A 15,327-nucleotide genomic window follows, 5' to 3' on the forward strand; every position below is an offset into this window, starting at 1 on the left:
CACTAGATTTTAAATCATAATCTGTGTTCATTCGGCCAATAGTTCTTGGGAATTCTAACAATAATAGATGTAAAAGGATTTCAAAGCACACCATGTTTCATGTGCCTGTCTTATGTTAATAAAAATGAAAGTACATTTGGTGCAGGGTTGGAATTCCAGATGTGTTTTTTGGAACAGTACGACAGCAATTGCTTTTTGTCATATAGACCACACAAAATTCTCGTAGTATTTGCCGATTCTTTTTGGGCATTTACACCACATAGTTATACTGCGTTTTGGTCTGTGCCAACTTTTGAAAGCGGGTTTAAAGTGAGTTTAAATCATTATTGTCTTCATGTAAACATGAAAAACGTGACTGCAAGTCTGTACGCGTACCAAAACCTTTCCTTTACTCCTGAGCTGCCTGTAAAGTCTTTACCTTTTCCATAGGTTCTGTTAATTATATTAAAGCTGTAATCTAATGCTTGTTTCCATTCACACAATCACAACACCATATGTAAGCCCTTAGATCCACGAATAGCCATATGTTGTCTTATTGAGATTCTCGTAAATATTTAATGGAGACGTTTCACTCGAAACTTCAATGGCAGGATACAAGCGGCGTTCTGTACTCCTCTTTAATTTTATAGGAGTGCCTTGTTGTCGGGTGAGGAGCATTACAGAAACATTTCACATCAGAATCAACCCTTGTATTCTACAAAAGGCGCTTGTTCTCAGCGTGACAGTCCGTTGGTATTTTGCATAAAGCTACGCTCCGTTTCTAACAACATTGAGGTGACAAGGTGGCTTTGCATTCAAAGCTGAGCCCCCCCCCAATATAAATCCATCAAATGTGAGAGCTTAGCAGTTCAGTCTCTTCTCATCATAAGAGTCGTGATCTCTATAAACACACGGCTAGAGAAATGCAACCTCAGGTATCTCCGAGTACACGGGTCACTGGTCCTGTATGAATGTCCAGCCGGGCAGAAAGATGGACGGGACACGCCGTTCTTGCTTTTTGCCCGCTGATAATCCTCACGAACACATGAAATGCCTGTTAAACACAAAAGCGGGCCAAACCTGGATTTCTATGCATTTTTTTAAAACTTAACGCCATTTGGAAAGTTTCTTCGATTTGACATTTCTGTTTCTAAAAGCAAAGGAGACAACTTACGAAATTACCGAAAAATAAGAGCTCTTGGTTTACCAAGCTTTTTTATTATAAGTGAAAAAGATTCATGGAATAAGTTGAAGTTGCTTTCGGGCTTAAACCCTGTAAAAGTTTGTACCAATACATACAATTGTGTAGTCTAATTTTATAACTAACAAAAACAAACTTGACCTTCACTTGACTCTCAGGAGATTTACAGGAGCGCTCCAATAATGTGTTTCTGGTGTGTTTTACACATTTCTCAGGGAGACAAAAGACTCCCGTTTCACGGTGAAAGGTCACATTATAATAGCCATCCTACAGCACCTGTATTCAGATAAACAGAGAGAGGTGTTACTGTACAAGCTCAGGCAAAGAACTTCAACCACATCAGGGCATTATGGGAAATCCTGCACTATAGCCAAAAGCAGAGCTTATAAGCAGTCATAATTCATTCTCATACATTCAAGTCAGCGACACCTGTTTCTTCACACGCTTAAAACAAACTTCATTTAGTTTGGGGTTTGGAAAATCCAAATAGATAAGTCAGATAAATTCCAGTTCAGCGTGTTATATTCATTAATGCATGTGTATACTTGACTTCAGTTGGATGGGCGTTTGCATGTTTGAAACAGCATCATAAGTTGAGTCAGCTGTGTTGAGGCAGCCGGTTGTGACTGTCATTCTCTCAGAACAGCTTGTGTGGATGTGACTCATCTACTTTCAAGCTCTAATATCCTTCATTCATTCTGTTAACATTCACTCGAGATCTTTTCATTGGCTGGTTTTGAATGATATCAAACAAATACGCGTAAATAAACGTATTAACAGTATGGAGTTAATTTACTGTAATTGGAGTAAAAGTTAACACGTCTCTAGAGTGCTGCTTTCATTCTCTTCAACAGAACATAGTTTAATGACACTGTGGATTTTTGTGTCTAAAATGTCGAATTTTGTAGGGGAGAACTTAGAACAGATCTTGTCACTGTCTTTGTGATTTGGGTTCAAGTGATACTTCACCCAAAAGTGAAAATTCTGTCATCATTTACTCGCCTTCCAGTTGTTCCAAATGTATATACATTTCTTTGTTCTGATGAACACAGAGAAAGATATTTGGAAAAAAGCGTAGGTTCAGTTTAAAAAAGGCTGCTGGCGAGACTGTAGAGAAAGATAACTGTAGATGAGATTGTCATGATGAGATTAATATATATTCAAACCAACTTGCCATTTTTTTATTATTTGCTTTACACCAAGGAGGATACGATATCTATAAAGATAACATTTTTAAAATCGTTTTGAATTTGGGAGAATATTGGAGTCAATATCACAGCTATAGCACTTATTGACCAACAATCAAATGTTATTTTAATTTTAAGGGCTTGCATACTTTATAAAAGTGTGGAAGCTTAGAACAACACTGTGTCTTAACCAGACCAGTGATGTCAAAATATATTCTAAAAATTAACTTTTCTATGTACATTTTTTGCTTTCTTTACACACCCTGATTTGTGGATTAAAGCGATTTTGGTGGTAAATGACAGCACATGTGCGGAACATCATATTCAGTGAATGCAATCAGAAAGTAGCAAAATGACTCAAAATCCCATAACAAGATCTTTTCCATTGGTTGTGGGTATGTTTTAAGCTAAAATAAGTTGCTTTGTTGTGATACGGGGGCAACATGGGAGGTGTGACAGTGTAATTGTGGTTTGGCTGGTGTTTTCAAAGCACTTTCAGTCTGCCTTTCACCCGCGGGTGTCTGTACCGTTTCATTACTGTATATAAAGTTAATGAGGAGATTTTGTGAAGTGAGATCTGAGCCGCTTCTACAGGTTTGTTTATGAATGACTGCAGGGCAGAAACCGTTTCTGTGATCAGACCTCTGAAACGTGTGAAACTCACCAGCATTGTGCTATTGTGCAAGTTCGCATAGTCATTTCTAAAGACTGTAAAGAGACCGATCATCCGTCGAGAAATTAATAGCATATCACAACACTCAATATGGCTTTGTGTTCGTACAGCCGATTACCTTGTTGATTAAATACTTTTCTTTACAACATGCACTCACATTAGTAGACAGTTTTTTGTACTTTAAAGTCCAATAAGAATGAGTGAACCCACGTTAAATTTAGGACCTGTTGACAGCAGGTTGACACATCAAAGCTAGACAATATCTTACATAGAACGTACGTTCTCTAAAAGTTCTAAAACTTTTTTGTAGTAACGTTGAAAGGGCATTTAAGCAACATTGTTAAACATTTGAATTGCTAACACAGCAATTTTTTTTTAATAAAAACGTTATTCTTACATCATCAGTGGAACCATCATAACATTATGAAATGATGTTTACGTAACGTAATAGAAATGTTAGCAAAACATTTTATAACATGTTATTGCTAGCTGAGATGCTAGCAACAATATAAGAGGACAAATATATAATGACCAAATATAACAAAAACCAATCACAACGTGACACATCTGACAAAATCATGTGACAATTGCGGAATACAAATTAAGAGGCGTGAACTGAGAGATTAACCAAAAACCTTTAAACACATGATAGTTCAAGCTCGCAGGGGAATGTTTCTAGGTGGCTGATGCCAGAATCCTTGACTTTCCAATGAGATTTTATTTCAGCGATAAAAAGGCAACCCCACTGTTTTAGAAACTTTTGTGTTTGAAGAACAATGAGGTAAAGGGGACTTGATAATGTGATGTATTGGCTTACAGAAGGGCTTGTCTTTCTAAACATCTGAAGATTGGCAATGCTTAAACTGATTGACCTGGACTCCATAGCTTCTTTTCCACTGACAGGTGTTTGAGACTAGCTCCGTATTGACCTCTATAACCTTCTGGCCTTAAACCAGAAGGAAGGGGGGGGTGTAAAGTCCAAAGCATGTTTCTGCTTTACAGCATTTGTTTACTTTCCCAATTTTGTGTGCATCTAATTTTGCACACAAAGCTTTTTTTATTATGCTTTCACAATAACAAAAGTCTATTGACCATTCTGGAATTCCCACAAAGGGTCGCCGCCCAAAAACAATGGACATTCCTTCAATCCCCACAGGTTTACTGGAAATCTCGGCAGAAGAAGAGAGGGTACCAGTCGCTATTGTACATGCTTTTTGCTTATGAGGGCACAGTGTATGTGTGAAGCGGGAGGTCAGACTCCCACCGGGAGACCCTTCATTCTGTTCTCATGTAATCAAACCCCTGAGAACCGCAGTCTGAATTTCTTTTGACGTGGGACCTGGTGCTAGTGTCTCTGTGAGACATTGAGAGGGGGCCGAGGACACATCCTGTTGAAACAGATGTGAAGGTTTTAGTTTCAGACCATTACAGCGAGGTGTTGGACTTATCAGTGATCACATCAAAGTGTGTTTGAGAGAGCCGGAAGAGCAAAGAACATCAGCTGATCTAATTGTACCCACTTTTTGGAAACGCGATACTTCAACAAGTCGTGCTTCAGACCTCCGTTTCAAGTCACCTTAAGCCTATACATTTTCAAAGCAGCATAAGTTCATGAATTCATGAACGGTGATGTCATTTTGTTGGTATGTTTGTAGAGAAAGAAACATGGAGGCACTGTTGTGTAATTCTCAGCTTGAAGTGTCATGTACATTGCCTCATCTGTTAACATACACAGTCCTTTAATGCATGTGAAATTATTATCTGTACATATCCGAAATATTTTAGACCACTCCGGCATTCCTCCATGCTTCTTAAAAACAAAAGACTACGTTTGCTGTTTTTGAAAGGATGTTGTTCAGGAAGTTGTTGGGAATACTGATTGAATCTCCAGAGGTGAATAAAAGCAAATAAGTTTATATCTTTTTGTTTCAAATGTATTGTTATTAATATAATTTAAGTGGTTTAATAATTGTGTTCTGGAATAAACTATAGGTAGGTTTAAGAAAATGAATTTTTAAAGTCTGCTATGGCGCTATGGTATTCAAATTTCGTGCTTTCTTTGTCTCATGAAAAATTGTCATGTGATATTTGGTCATGAGACATGCTTAAACCAGTAAGATTTTGATCAGAAAGTTGGAGAACAGGGAGGGGTGGCCCACCCACTCCTCACGGTAAGAACCATTGTTAAACTTGGCTTTACTTCTTGAAATTGAGATATTGAGCTTTTTTATAATGCTTGTAAAGCATTCTTTCTTTGAAGAAATGTCTCAGGCACTCTTTGTCCACCTCACATTACACTGATACTCTAGTGTTTTCTATTGAAATGAAAATGGATCTTTCTGTGGTCTGTGTGTATATAAATACAGTGGTAATAGAGAACGGTACTGTAGGGATAATTGACTCGGAAAAGGTGGATTTCCCATCTTCTCATTTGTGATAACTGAAGCTTGACAGGTGAAAAGAACAGGTGTGGGGGGTTTAAGCTGTCCCTGTTAAACGCCATTGCTTTTGCTTTTTTTGCATTGCTTGTAATATGCGTGTATGACATCAGTGTTTTCACAAATCACAATTTTGTTATTAACACAATAGACAATATTCTTTTCAAAAACCTGTTTTCCAAAGTTTGCATCTTCAGGGTCCCAGTTATCAAAAAAGGATCATTTAAAAATATTAGGGAAAACTAAACAAATCTCGGATTCGTTTTTATGCTCCTGAATACGGGGGAATATGTAAAAAAATATCGTTTTTTTCTGTTTTGAAAACAAAAACGAATAAACAATTTATCAGAAGCCACAGGGACCCATTCAATGAAATTCAAATATTTTTTTTTGAACACCTGGCATCCCCCGCTAAGCAGTTCTCATTCATGCTTGAATATGAATTGCCCATGAGTGAACGTCATGATTTAGTTAATCTGGAAGAGAAGACAAAAATGCCGAAGACCAAAAATAATACCAAATTATATTTACATCAATCGGATGAACGGTTCTCGACATAATAAAAATGCAAACAGACAGACACAGAGATGCCTGCTTTTATTAGAGAGAAGAATATGTTCAGCCCCTCCCTCCAAAGCTTCGAATATTTGGTGATTACTTCCGAAGCTTCGAAGCTCCAAAAATGATATTCGGACCAGCCCTAGTTTTTAGTTGTTGCTTCGTTTGAATGTACAGTTGTATTTTATACGTTTGTTAAAGAGTACATAACTAGGGATTATAAGGTCCTACTTTGGTTTATGGAGTGTCCAACAACAAGTGAAGGTACATAGACGGTGTAAAAACAATATTATATCGTAATAAAAGGCAGTTATCCTTGCCTTACTTCTTGATTGACTTGATTCGTTCCAAATCTGTCTAATGCCCTCATTTCCGCTAGCCGAGTCTGATGTGATTGGTTAGATGTCTAGTCTGCTCTGATTGGTCTACCGCGAATGAGGCTCACGAGCTACAGTGTTTGGGGGAGAAGAGTGAAGTTGCGGGCAGTCCTATTAAAACGTAGGGGGGACTACATGTAGTGACGTAAATCTGTGGCGGTTCCCGAATCGGACTAGGCACCACTCGTTTGTGTGATTCACAATCAAGCCAATAACTTTGTTATTCTTTCACCTCGGATTTACAAGGTGGCAGATCGCTTACTTTCAAACACTGCAGCATTAGAAACTGCATGAGATGTAATTTTAATGATTTCATGTTATTTACTCTTTAAAAATGCTGTTGTTAAATGAACTCATTGAAAAGTTAATATTATCAGTTGTAAACTGTGTTGTGTAAACATTGCCTCGGTGCAAAGTTGTCCAACAATATCAGTAACTAGAACCCAAACATATAAACCATTCATGACCTCTGATTCAGTGCTAACAACACAGTCCACATGATTCTAATCTGACCCATGATTTACTATAAACACCCCCAGAATCCAGCGACTCTGAGAGCCAAAAAACTATGTTGCTATTTTCAGACGCTCTATTGCCATTGTATATCTTTGGGAAAACTCTCGCTATATCAAAAGTTAACAGAGTAAGTTGTGGTTTGAATATTAAGGTCATTAGTTTTGTCTGGGCTGTCGAAGCTTTAAAGCCGAGGGCATAGGGCCAGACCGCTGCAGCTGCCGTGTTTCTGTAGTGCCTTTGAGCGGGCGAGCGCCCCTCACCCCCGGACCATCCGTCACTGTCCTTCACTTCTACTGAAGTCTGCCTGACTGAATGCTTTGTGTGTTCCGGTGGCTGTGGGAGATTCATGCAAACTAGGCTGCTGAGATTATAAATCAGTTACTAAAGCTCTGTTTAATATGATTGATGTTACAAGTGAAATAAAGTTGAATTGAAGAAGGAAAAAGCATCAGCATTTCTAAAGGTGTAGAAACTGAACGGGGCCTAACAAAGCCCTGAGGAATCCCGCTAGACTGGTCTGTTTGCATTGTTTTCTCGAGGTGAACTTTGTTTCAGGTCGTAGGCTTGCTTCATTTTGACCACTGTAATTACAGCTGACCCTTTAAGGAAAATAAACCTGTGACTTGTTTAACCAGCTCGTGCGCACATGTACGCACTCTGACAGGTGGAAACCACATGATGTTTTTGGTAACACCTGTTGCAGGGTCAACACAAGGTACCATGAAGATTTACTTGATCAATCAAGACATGTTTGTTAAAACAAAGAGAACTGTTTTTATATTTACATATTTGCAGTGTGCACACAATTTTATACTTACTTATAGCTTTACATGTTCGAGACACCATAAAGTTTCATTTACATTTAAGCATTTGGCATTATGCATTTATGTGACTTGCATTTAAAAAATGTTTTATCTTTCGTCGTATAGTCACCATCATGGTATTCCAAACCTGTTTGAGATTTTTTTTCTTCCTCAGAACACAAAAAAATATATTTTAAAGAACATTGGTACAATGACCTCCATTAACTTCCATTGTATGAACACAAAACCACGAAGACATTTGTCAAAATATCTTCTTTTTTGAAAGACTCACATTTACAACCTTATAATTAAATAAAATGAATTAATCAAGATTTTTCGGTGAACTGAACTGTTTAAATCCTCCTCAACACTTGCGAAATCAATTGACTAGTGCCTTCGAAAGTTCTCCCAGAGAGTCAACCTAAATGGTTTTTTTCTCTTCTTCACGTGAAGGTCTGGATGAAAGTCTTCAACAGTATGTTCAGAACATCGAGAGGGAGAAGATCACTGGAGAACAGCTACTGAAGGTCTCCCATCAGGACCTCGAGGAGCTTGGTGTGACTCGGATCGGTCATCAGGAGCTTGTTTTAGAGGCTGTGGATCTACTCTGTGCTCTGGTTAGTTTCCATTACCTCAAATTTAATCTTTTGAGTAAACATAAGTGTTACACTCACATTCAGCTTTGGGATAACAAGTCATTTGTAAACTTAGGATAGATAGTAGATAAGTTAAGTAGATAACATGGGACAAATAATTTTAAATGTAAAATTAAAATTAAAAAGTCATTAAAGATCACTTTGCAATTCTAAAAGTGCTTTGTTTGCATGATTCTTACCAACTTGGCGTTCTCGAAGAGAATCAACTGGTGAATGAGAACATTATTTATCCTAAGAATTTAAAATTCAAAACGGCTACAAAAAATATTTTTGGTGACTTCAAGTCAAGTACAAAAAGTATGGTCACAGAAAACATATTGTTGAGAAAAAAAAATTAAAAATGTTTAACAGTTTAAATGTAAAGTTTCTGTATTTCTAAAAGTTTTTCTTTGACTGTATCAACTGTGCACTGTGAAGTGTCTTCTATGTCTCTGTTAATTGTGAGGAGTGATTTGTGTCTCCTTCTCTCTTGATCTATTTAAGCATATTTAAACATATATGTCGCACATGCTACGGAAAAATTGATCACTGCAAAGAATAAATTTAAAAGTGTTACACGCGTGCGATAAAGTTTGCCAGATGCATTAGACAGAGACTCTTTTTGTGTGAAGTGCATTTGTCGTTGTGCTTGTTTGAGAGGTTCACAAATGGCACACCACAATTTATTTAAATTTTTTATTTAGTTTTTGCAATTAAAACTTGATCTCAAGTCCATTGATCGCCAGTAGAGCACTATGATCTGCGCGATGTGGGAAAACATGTAATGAATTTTACTATTTAAATATGTCCTTTGCGCGTACGAGTGAATGATTTGCAAACTTTAACATGTTACGAGCGTGACACCCATGGATTTGTCTGTATCTCACTATAAAAGGACATGAACACGTGAACTTCATCCACAGAGTTTATTTTACAAGTTTTTACAACAATAAGATTGAATACTAACATGTAATTTTAAACAAATGGACATTGGGATTAATAAATCTATTCCCGACTGACCAATACAGCTGACTCCGTATATCTTTAACATTTTTGTCTTCTTTTGAAATACTATTCAAACAAACATACATTTGTTGTAAGAAGTTTCACCAGAAACCAGATTTAGTCTTTGAGACCTGTAATATGCCTCGGAAGGGTTTCGGTAGACGTCTGTGATTATGGATGCCATATGGAGCTGAATGTACAGATGGAAATGTTTAGTTAGGAGTTTGACGGATGGTCACGTCATTTGATTATTAATGATACAGTACATCCTAGTGTCCAGCATTCTTCATTTTATAGATGCTGTAAGACCCCTCACCTCCTGTATTCACTTTCATGTAAGTTTATATACTATCGTTCCACAAAAACCAGTGAACTTTGTTTTCTATTGAGGTAGATAAGAGCCATCAATACAGTATGAGAGCGATAGAGGTGTCTAAAGATGTAAAAGTTTTTAAAAGAGAAATGTCTTGATGGTTTTGTCTTCATACAATGTCATCAGGGTTCAATGTTGATTGGCTACCAGCGGTCTTCAAAATATTCTCTTTTGTGTCCTGCAGAAGAAAGAAAGGGAACGCCAGGAATGTTATCTGTTAATGAATCAAACTGAGACTCTAAGATGCTTGGTGGTTTCTCCAGATAATCTCTTAAGACCTGTCTGTTTTGTTCTTAATGTACATCATTCTCCTCTATGGAAAGATTCTACCTTTGTCTCAGATCTCTGGAAATGATATTAAAGGCACTCAGGCCAAGCTTTACAGGCAGAAAGCTCTTTGCATTTGTAGCACTCCAGGTCACTCCTTCGGGGAAACGCACTGAAATCAGTTTCATGCAGGACAGGAAATACATTTCCACCCCCATCTGTCAGAGGCTCAGCTCTATGATCTCTCTACGGTCTGATGAAGAGACAAATGAGGAAACCAATCTCTCGGTTCCTGTGAGGACCACATTGATCACGCTGGGTGAAGATAACCATCCTGACCAAACAGAATCCTCTCAGATTTATAACACCAGTTATTATTGACTTGACATTTTCCATGTCATTCTGACATGAACATGAATTTGACACGGTTAAGAAAATTGTAGCACTGACATGATTGTTGAGTCAAAAAGTTTGTGTTCTACAGAAATTTTGGGTTTGATGGACATTTTTCATGAAAATATTTAAAAACATAATCAAGCTGTGCCAAGCTATGTTGAGTTACTATGCAATGTATCATGCCTTCATGTATGATGTGCAAAGTTGTTCATTAGGTGCATTTGTTTTATAATAGTTATAGAAATCCATGTCACCATTGTGCAATTCTATTTTGTGCAACTTCTTTATAGAGCTGTTAAAGATCTGTCATTCAACATCAGACTCAACGAACAGCTATTGTGACACAACTTATGTTTAAAAATAATTATGAACAAACGTTTATTGCGAGTTTGATAAGGATCTTACAATAAGACCAAGAACAAGTTTTAAAGAATGTTGAAGATGCACTATGAAAAACAAACAATCCTTATTTCAGTCTCGTTTTTCATTCTAAATCATCAAACATTCTTAAGATGTTGTTTCTTGAAAAGCAAAGTAAAAGGTAATAAAAAGGTAGGACTTAAAACAAGAAAAATGTCTGGAAATGGGCTAAGAAAAAAAACTTTATTCATAAGGAAAGCAAAATTATATTCCCTTTTTAGTAAGCATAGGGAAACTTAACCCAAAAGTGAAGTTCTGTCATCATTTACTCACCTTTGAGTTGTTCAAAATCTGTATAAATTTCTTTGTTCTGATGAACACCGAGAAAGATATTTGGAAGAATACTGATAACCAAACAGATCTTGACTCACATACTATGACAAACACTCGAATTTGTCAGATCAGAAAGTCTCTGCTGCAGTTCAGATGTGTGCTTTCCAAGATATTTAATATGTCTCGCAGAGGTTGCCAGTTTTAACGGCAAAATCGAGGAGCACGCGTTGCGACCAACATATTTTTTTGGGTCTAAATTTGGCTGTGACATTTTTTACAGTTGATTTGCATGACATCATGAAACACTTTATAACTGGGTTCTGAATTTAGTATGATATCGCTGGTGCATGATATCTGTCTCTGTCTCTGTTATCTACTTCACCTCATGCCAGAAATACAATAAAAACTGCCCAGACATATTGAATTAATTGACCTGCCAAATGCCTATAATGACAGAAATGTATTTTATGATAAACAGGGTTGACAGTATCCCAGTATTCGATACGGGTTTTGAACTCACCCCATGTCATTTTCTTCCTCAGAATTATGGAGTGGAGACGGATAACTTGAAGAACCTGATGGTGAAGATGAGAAATGTGACCAAAAGCCTTCACGCCTCAACATCGGATCGCAGAAAGAGCCCAACGCATGACAATGGCACATCAGGCAAAATCCCAAATCAGTTTCTTTCGTCTGTGGTTGAGCTCATCGGAACAGCCAAGAGTCTCCTGGCATGGCTGGACAGGTACGTTTCATGTCATAAATCATGCCGCACAGGGTTATGAAGCATGTAAATGACTGTAATGGGTTAAGCACAGATGATTTATAAAGAGATTCATTATAAAACTCTGTAAGTTTGTAGATTTTATTTGCGGAGCATGGCAGACGGCAGATTTTGACCTGCGTGTGCAGAGAGTTTTCCAGAGAGAAGCTCAAGGATGGACGGTTGAAATCAGATCCAGTCTGTCTGCCTCCCTCAAACCACATCTCGCTCATAAAACCAGCGTTTTGCCGACACAAACTCTGTTCCAGAGCCTTTGGAGAAGACTTGCTGTCTGCTCCCTATAAAGTCAGCTGTCTTTTAAGGCAGCTTGCTAGCTGAAATGGATCCACAGGATCAGGGATTAGACTCGATTTAGAGATATGAGTACGCAAACCAAATGCGCAAGCTTTCTTTTTAAAACTTCTGTTGTCATTGTTGGAATTCAACAATTACTTCCAGATCATTTCTTCAAGAAATATTGAGATTTAAAAATCCTATTCTTATTATCCAGCAAAAACATTTGCACTAAAATCTATATAAATGTAAAAAAATAAAATAAGAACAACCTGTGCCACAACAAACCACATCTGTACACAATTACAAACACTGCAATCACATATTATAAGATTGATGTCCTTATGTATGTTCCTATAACATGTCATTTACAAACGATACATGCAAGACATCAAAATATCAGGACTCCAAACACAAGGATGATTTTATGGATGAATGTCTAGAAGTTCACTCATATAGAACAAAAGAACAAAAAAAACATCACGATTATTTTCTTTGATAATGACAACATGCCAGTAATTCTGTGTTGAATTTTCCTACTGTTCTTATTAATATTGTCTTTAATCATAATGAGATTCAGATGTGCGTGTGTAATGTGTATAATCTCTCACGTTACATTCTCATCCATCTGGAAAAGAAAGTGGAAAACTTTTGACTGAGTTTAATACTTTGCTGGCAAGGCAACATGTTCAGTCCCAGCCGGAGACTCTTAAACTCCAGACACACGCTGATGGAAATAACGTTCTCTCTTCTACTATTGTATGCGTACCAAACTCTGATGTTCTGTTCTCTGTTCCTCAATCCACAGAACTCCGTTGTCGGGGATCACTGACTTCACAACCACCAAAAACAAAATCATTCAGTTGTGTCTGGAACTGACCACCACAGTTCAAAAGGTCTGTATGCAGAGGTGCTGACTTTCCCCGTCTGAAAATGGGTTAATTTAATCCCGCCCTGAAGCTAGTCATGTAAATACATGTTGTATTAGAGTATTTGGGGGGGTGGTGGGTTACCTCAGACGGTAATGAGCGGACCCCCCGGCACACGGGATACAGGGTCTTAGTTTACGGATTCATTTAACAAGCCAGGACACTTTTAAAGTTGCCTGCCAACATTTCCTCATGATTCATCTTCCTGACTGTGTGGTTGTGTTTCTCGACGTCTCAGTGGGAGGACGCGTGTCATCATCAGAGATGCTCTGAGAGGGGCAGTTATGACGCAGGCAGTTTATCTTCAATCCGTCTTTCAGGTTTCTGTGATTGCTCTAGTGATAACAGTGACAGTCTCTTCGGTCAACATATTCTGGAAGTCACTACAATATCCATATCTTAACTGTGGCGTTTGTCGTACAAGTGTGACGAAACGCTCAAGCAGGTGGTTATTAAAACTTAAAAGCATGACACAGAAAAAATGCACTGGCGTTATGAAAAAGTGCTTTGGTGGACACACGGCCTTAATCGTGTCGACTTCTTCGTTATCCTTAAAGGATGCGGGGGAATGCTTTTGAAGCACTGTGTATGTGACACGGGTCAGGAATATTTGCTGTTTAATTAACTGGGAGTCTGTTGTTTAAAGGTGTGGGAAAAACTCACAGGATTATGTAATCTGTTAATGGAGAACAGGAATGCAGTCTGACAGATTAGAACGTGGCTTTCTTACCTAGGCCGTCTCAGGTCCTCAGTTCACCCTGTGCATTTTATCTCTCAAAAAAATTCCAACGTTTAGTTTATATTTAAGAATTTTGCAAGTGTTTTTTTCAAAGGTGTGCATCTTATTAGTAGGTTAATCCCGTGACCTCTGTGTTGCTAGTGTGATGCTTCAGCGGTCAAACTTTGATCAACCGCATGGTCCGTCTTTGTGTTCTTAAATTCTTGTTCATCTTCTCAAATGACATGTTTTGAGTTTCAGTCCTATAATGAAGAGCTGCAAGTCACGTGTAACACTATGTACTGCAGATATGCAGTGTGCAGTCACTTTCACTACTAAGTTTAAATGAACTCGTCTCTACCCATAACGCTCCAGATGTTTGGTTTCAGGTCCTCCTCGTCTTCTCTGTGTCGTGTGGTGTTATTATCTTGTCTCGGAGTGGACGTGGAGGTTGTAATTCAAGTCTGAAAGCTGTATTTGGCTGGAGGTCTTTTTTGTGTCATTACACAATGGTCCTCTTGCCTCTGAACATTTTTTTTCTATTTTATGTGTGTTCACACGACTTGTCTGTTTTTTGTCTTCCTGTGCAGGAGTGCACTGTGTTTGACATGGAGGAAACGATATTGGGTGTTGTAAGTATATATTTGCCCTATATTTGTTACATGTTTAATGTTATTTTTCGATAATCATACATTAGAAATAAGTCATAAAAATAAATCTCACATATGTGACACTGGACAACAAAACCTTATGGGTCAATTTTTCGCTTTATATTGATGTACGAGTTGTTAGAATATGAAAATATCTAGCTGAGATACAACTGTTTAAGACTAATATTTTTGAGAAAACTGTCTTTGAAGTTGTTAATGGCGGGCCATCCACTCACAAAAATAAAGTTTTTATATTTTTAAAGTAGGAAAATTTACTTAATATCCTAATGGCATGAAAGAAAAATCGATACTTTTGACCCATACAGTGTATTTTTGTCTTTTACTATAAAATGTTCCCGTGCTACTTAAGATTGGTTTTGTACGGAGCCCTTTTAGGGACATGGTGGTGGGAAAAATATGAGAGGAAAGAGAAAAAATATTTTTATAGCTTTTGCGTTATCTCGCAAAACTTTTGCGTTCCCCTGAGAAACATTGCGTTCTCTCGCAAAACATTCAAACTTCCTGTTATTCCGCTCCGTACGTTAACAAGTGAGCGGTTCATACTAGATTCCAGGACCAATAACTTGTGAGCTAAACGTTGTTATAACACAAATAACACATTATTCCTTAGACAAGGATCAACAACCTAGTCTTCTTTAAAACGAGAATATAAATGGATCTCTATATGAGCAGGTGACATGGAGTAGACCAAAGAGACAGTCTATGAAGTGACTGTAAATCTGAAAAGCGTTATTAAAAAAATTGTCATTAATAACTTAAATGTTACACACTGTAGTCTCACCAAATTCAGATTACACATTAAAGGCCTCCTACTGCATCTAAACTGATTTTGGTTATACTACATTATGTAG

General features: G+C 37.6%; 1 protein-coding gene across 3 annotated transcripts in view; it reads left to right on the plus strand.

Moving 5' to 3' along the window:
- The window catches only part of LOC130436441 (connector enhancer of kinase suppressor of ras 3-like), a 32,888-nt gene that overhangs the window by 2,577 nt on the left and 14,984 nt on the right, over nt 1-15,327 (plus strand). For all 3 annotated transcript variants that reach the window (XM_056767086.1, XM_056767087.1, XM_056767088.1), the window contains exons 2-5: nt 8,186-8,349; nt 11,644-11,846; nt 12,967-13,054; nt 14,396-14,437. In XM_056767086.1, coding sequence (XP_056623064.1) covers nt 8,186-8,349; nt 11,644-11,846; nt 12,967-13,054; nt 14,396-14,437 — 497 coding nt within the window. The remainder of the gene's footprint in view (nt 1-8,185; nt 8,350-11,643; nt 11,847-12,966; nt 13,055-14,395; nt 14,438-15,327) is intronic.

This window comes from Triplophysa dalaica, chromosome 15, assembly GCF_015846415.1.
Source record: "Triplophysa dalaica isolate WHDGS20190420 chromosome 15, ASM1584641v1, whole genome shotgun sequence".
NCBI lineage: Eukaryota > Metazoa > Chordata > Actinopteri > Cypriniformes > Nemacheilidae > Triplophysa > Triplophysa dalaica.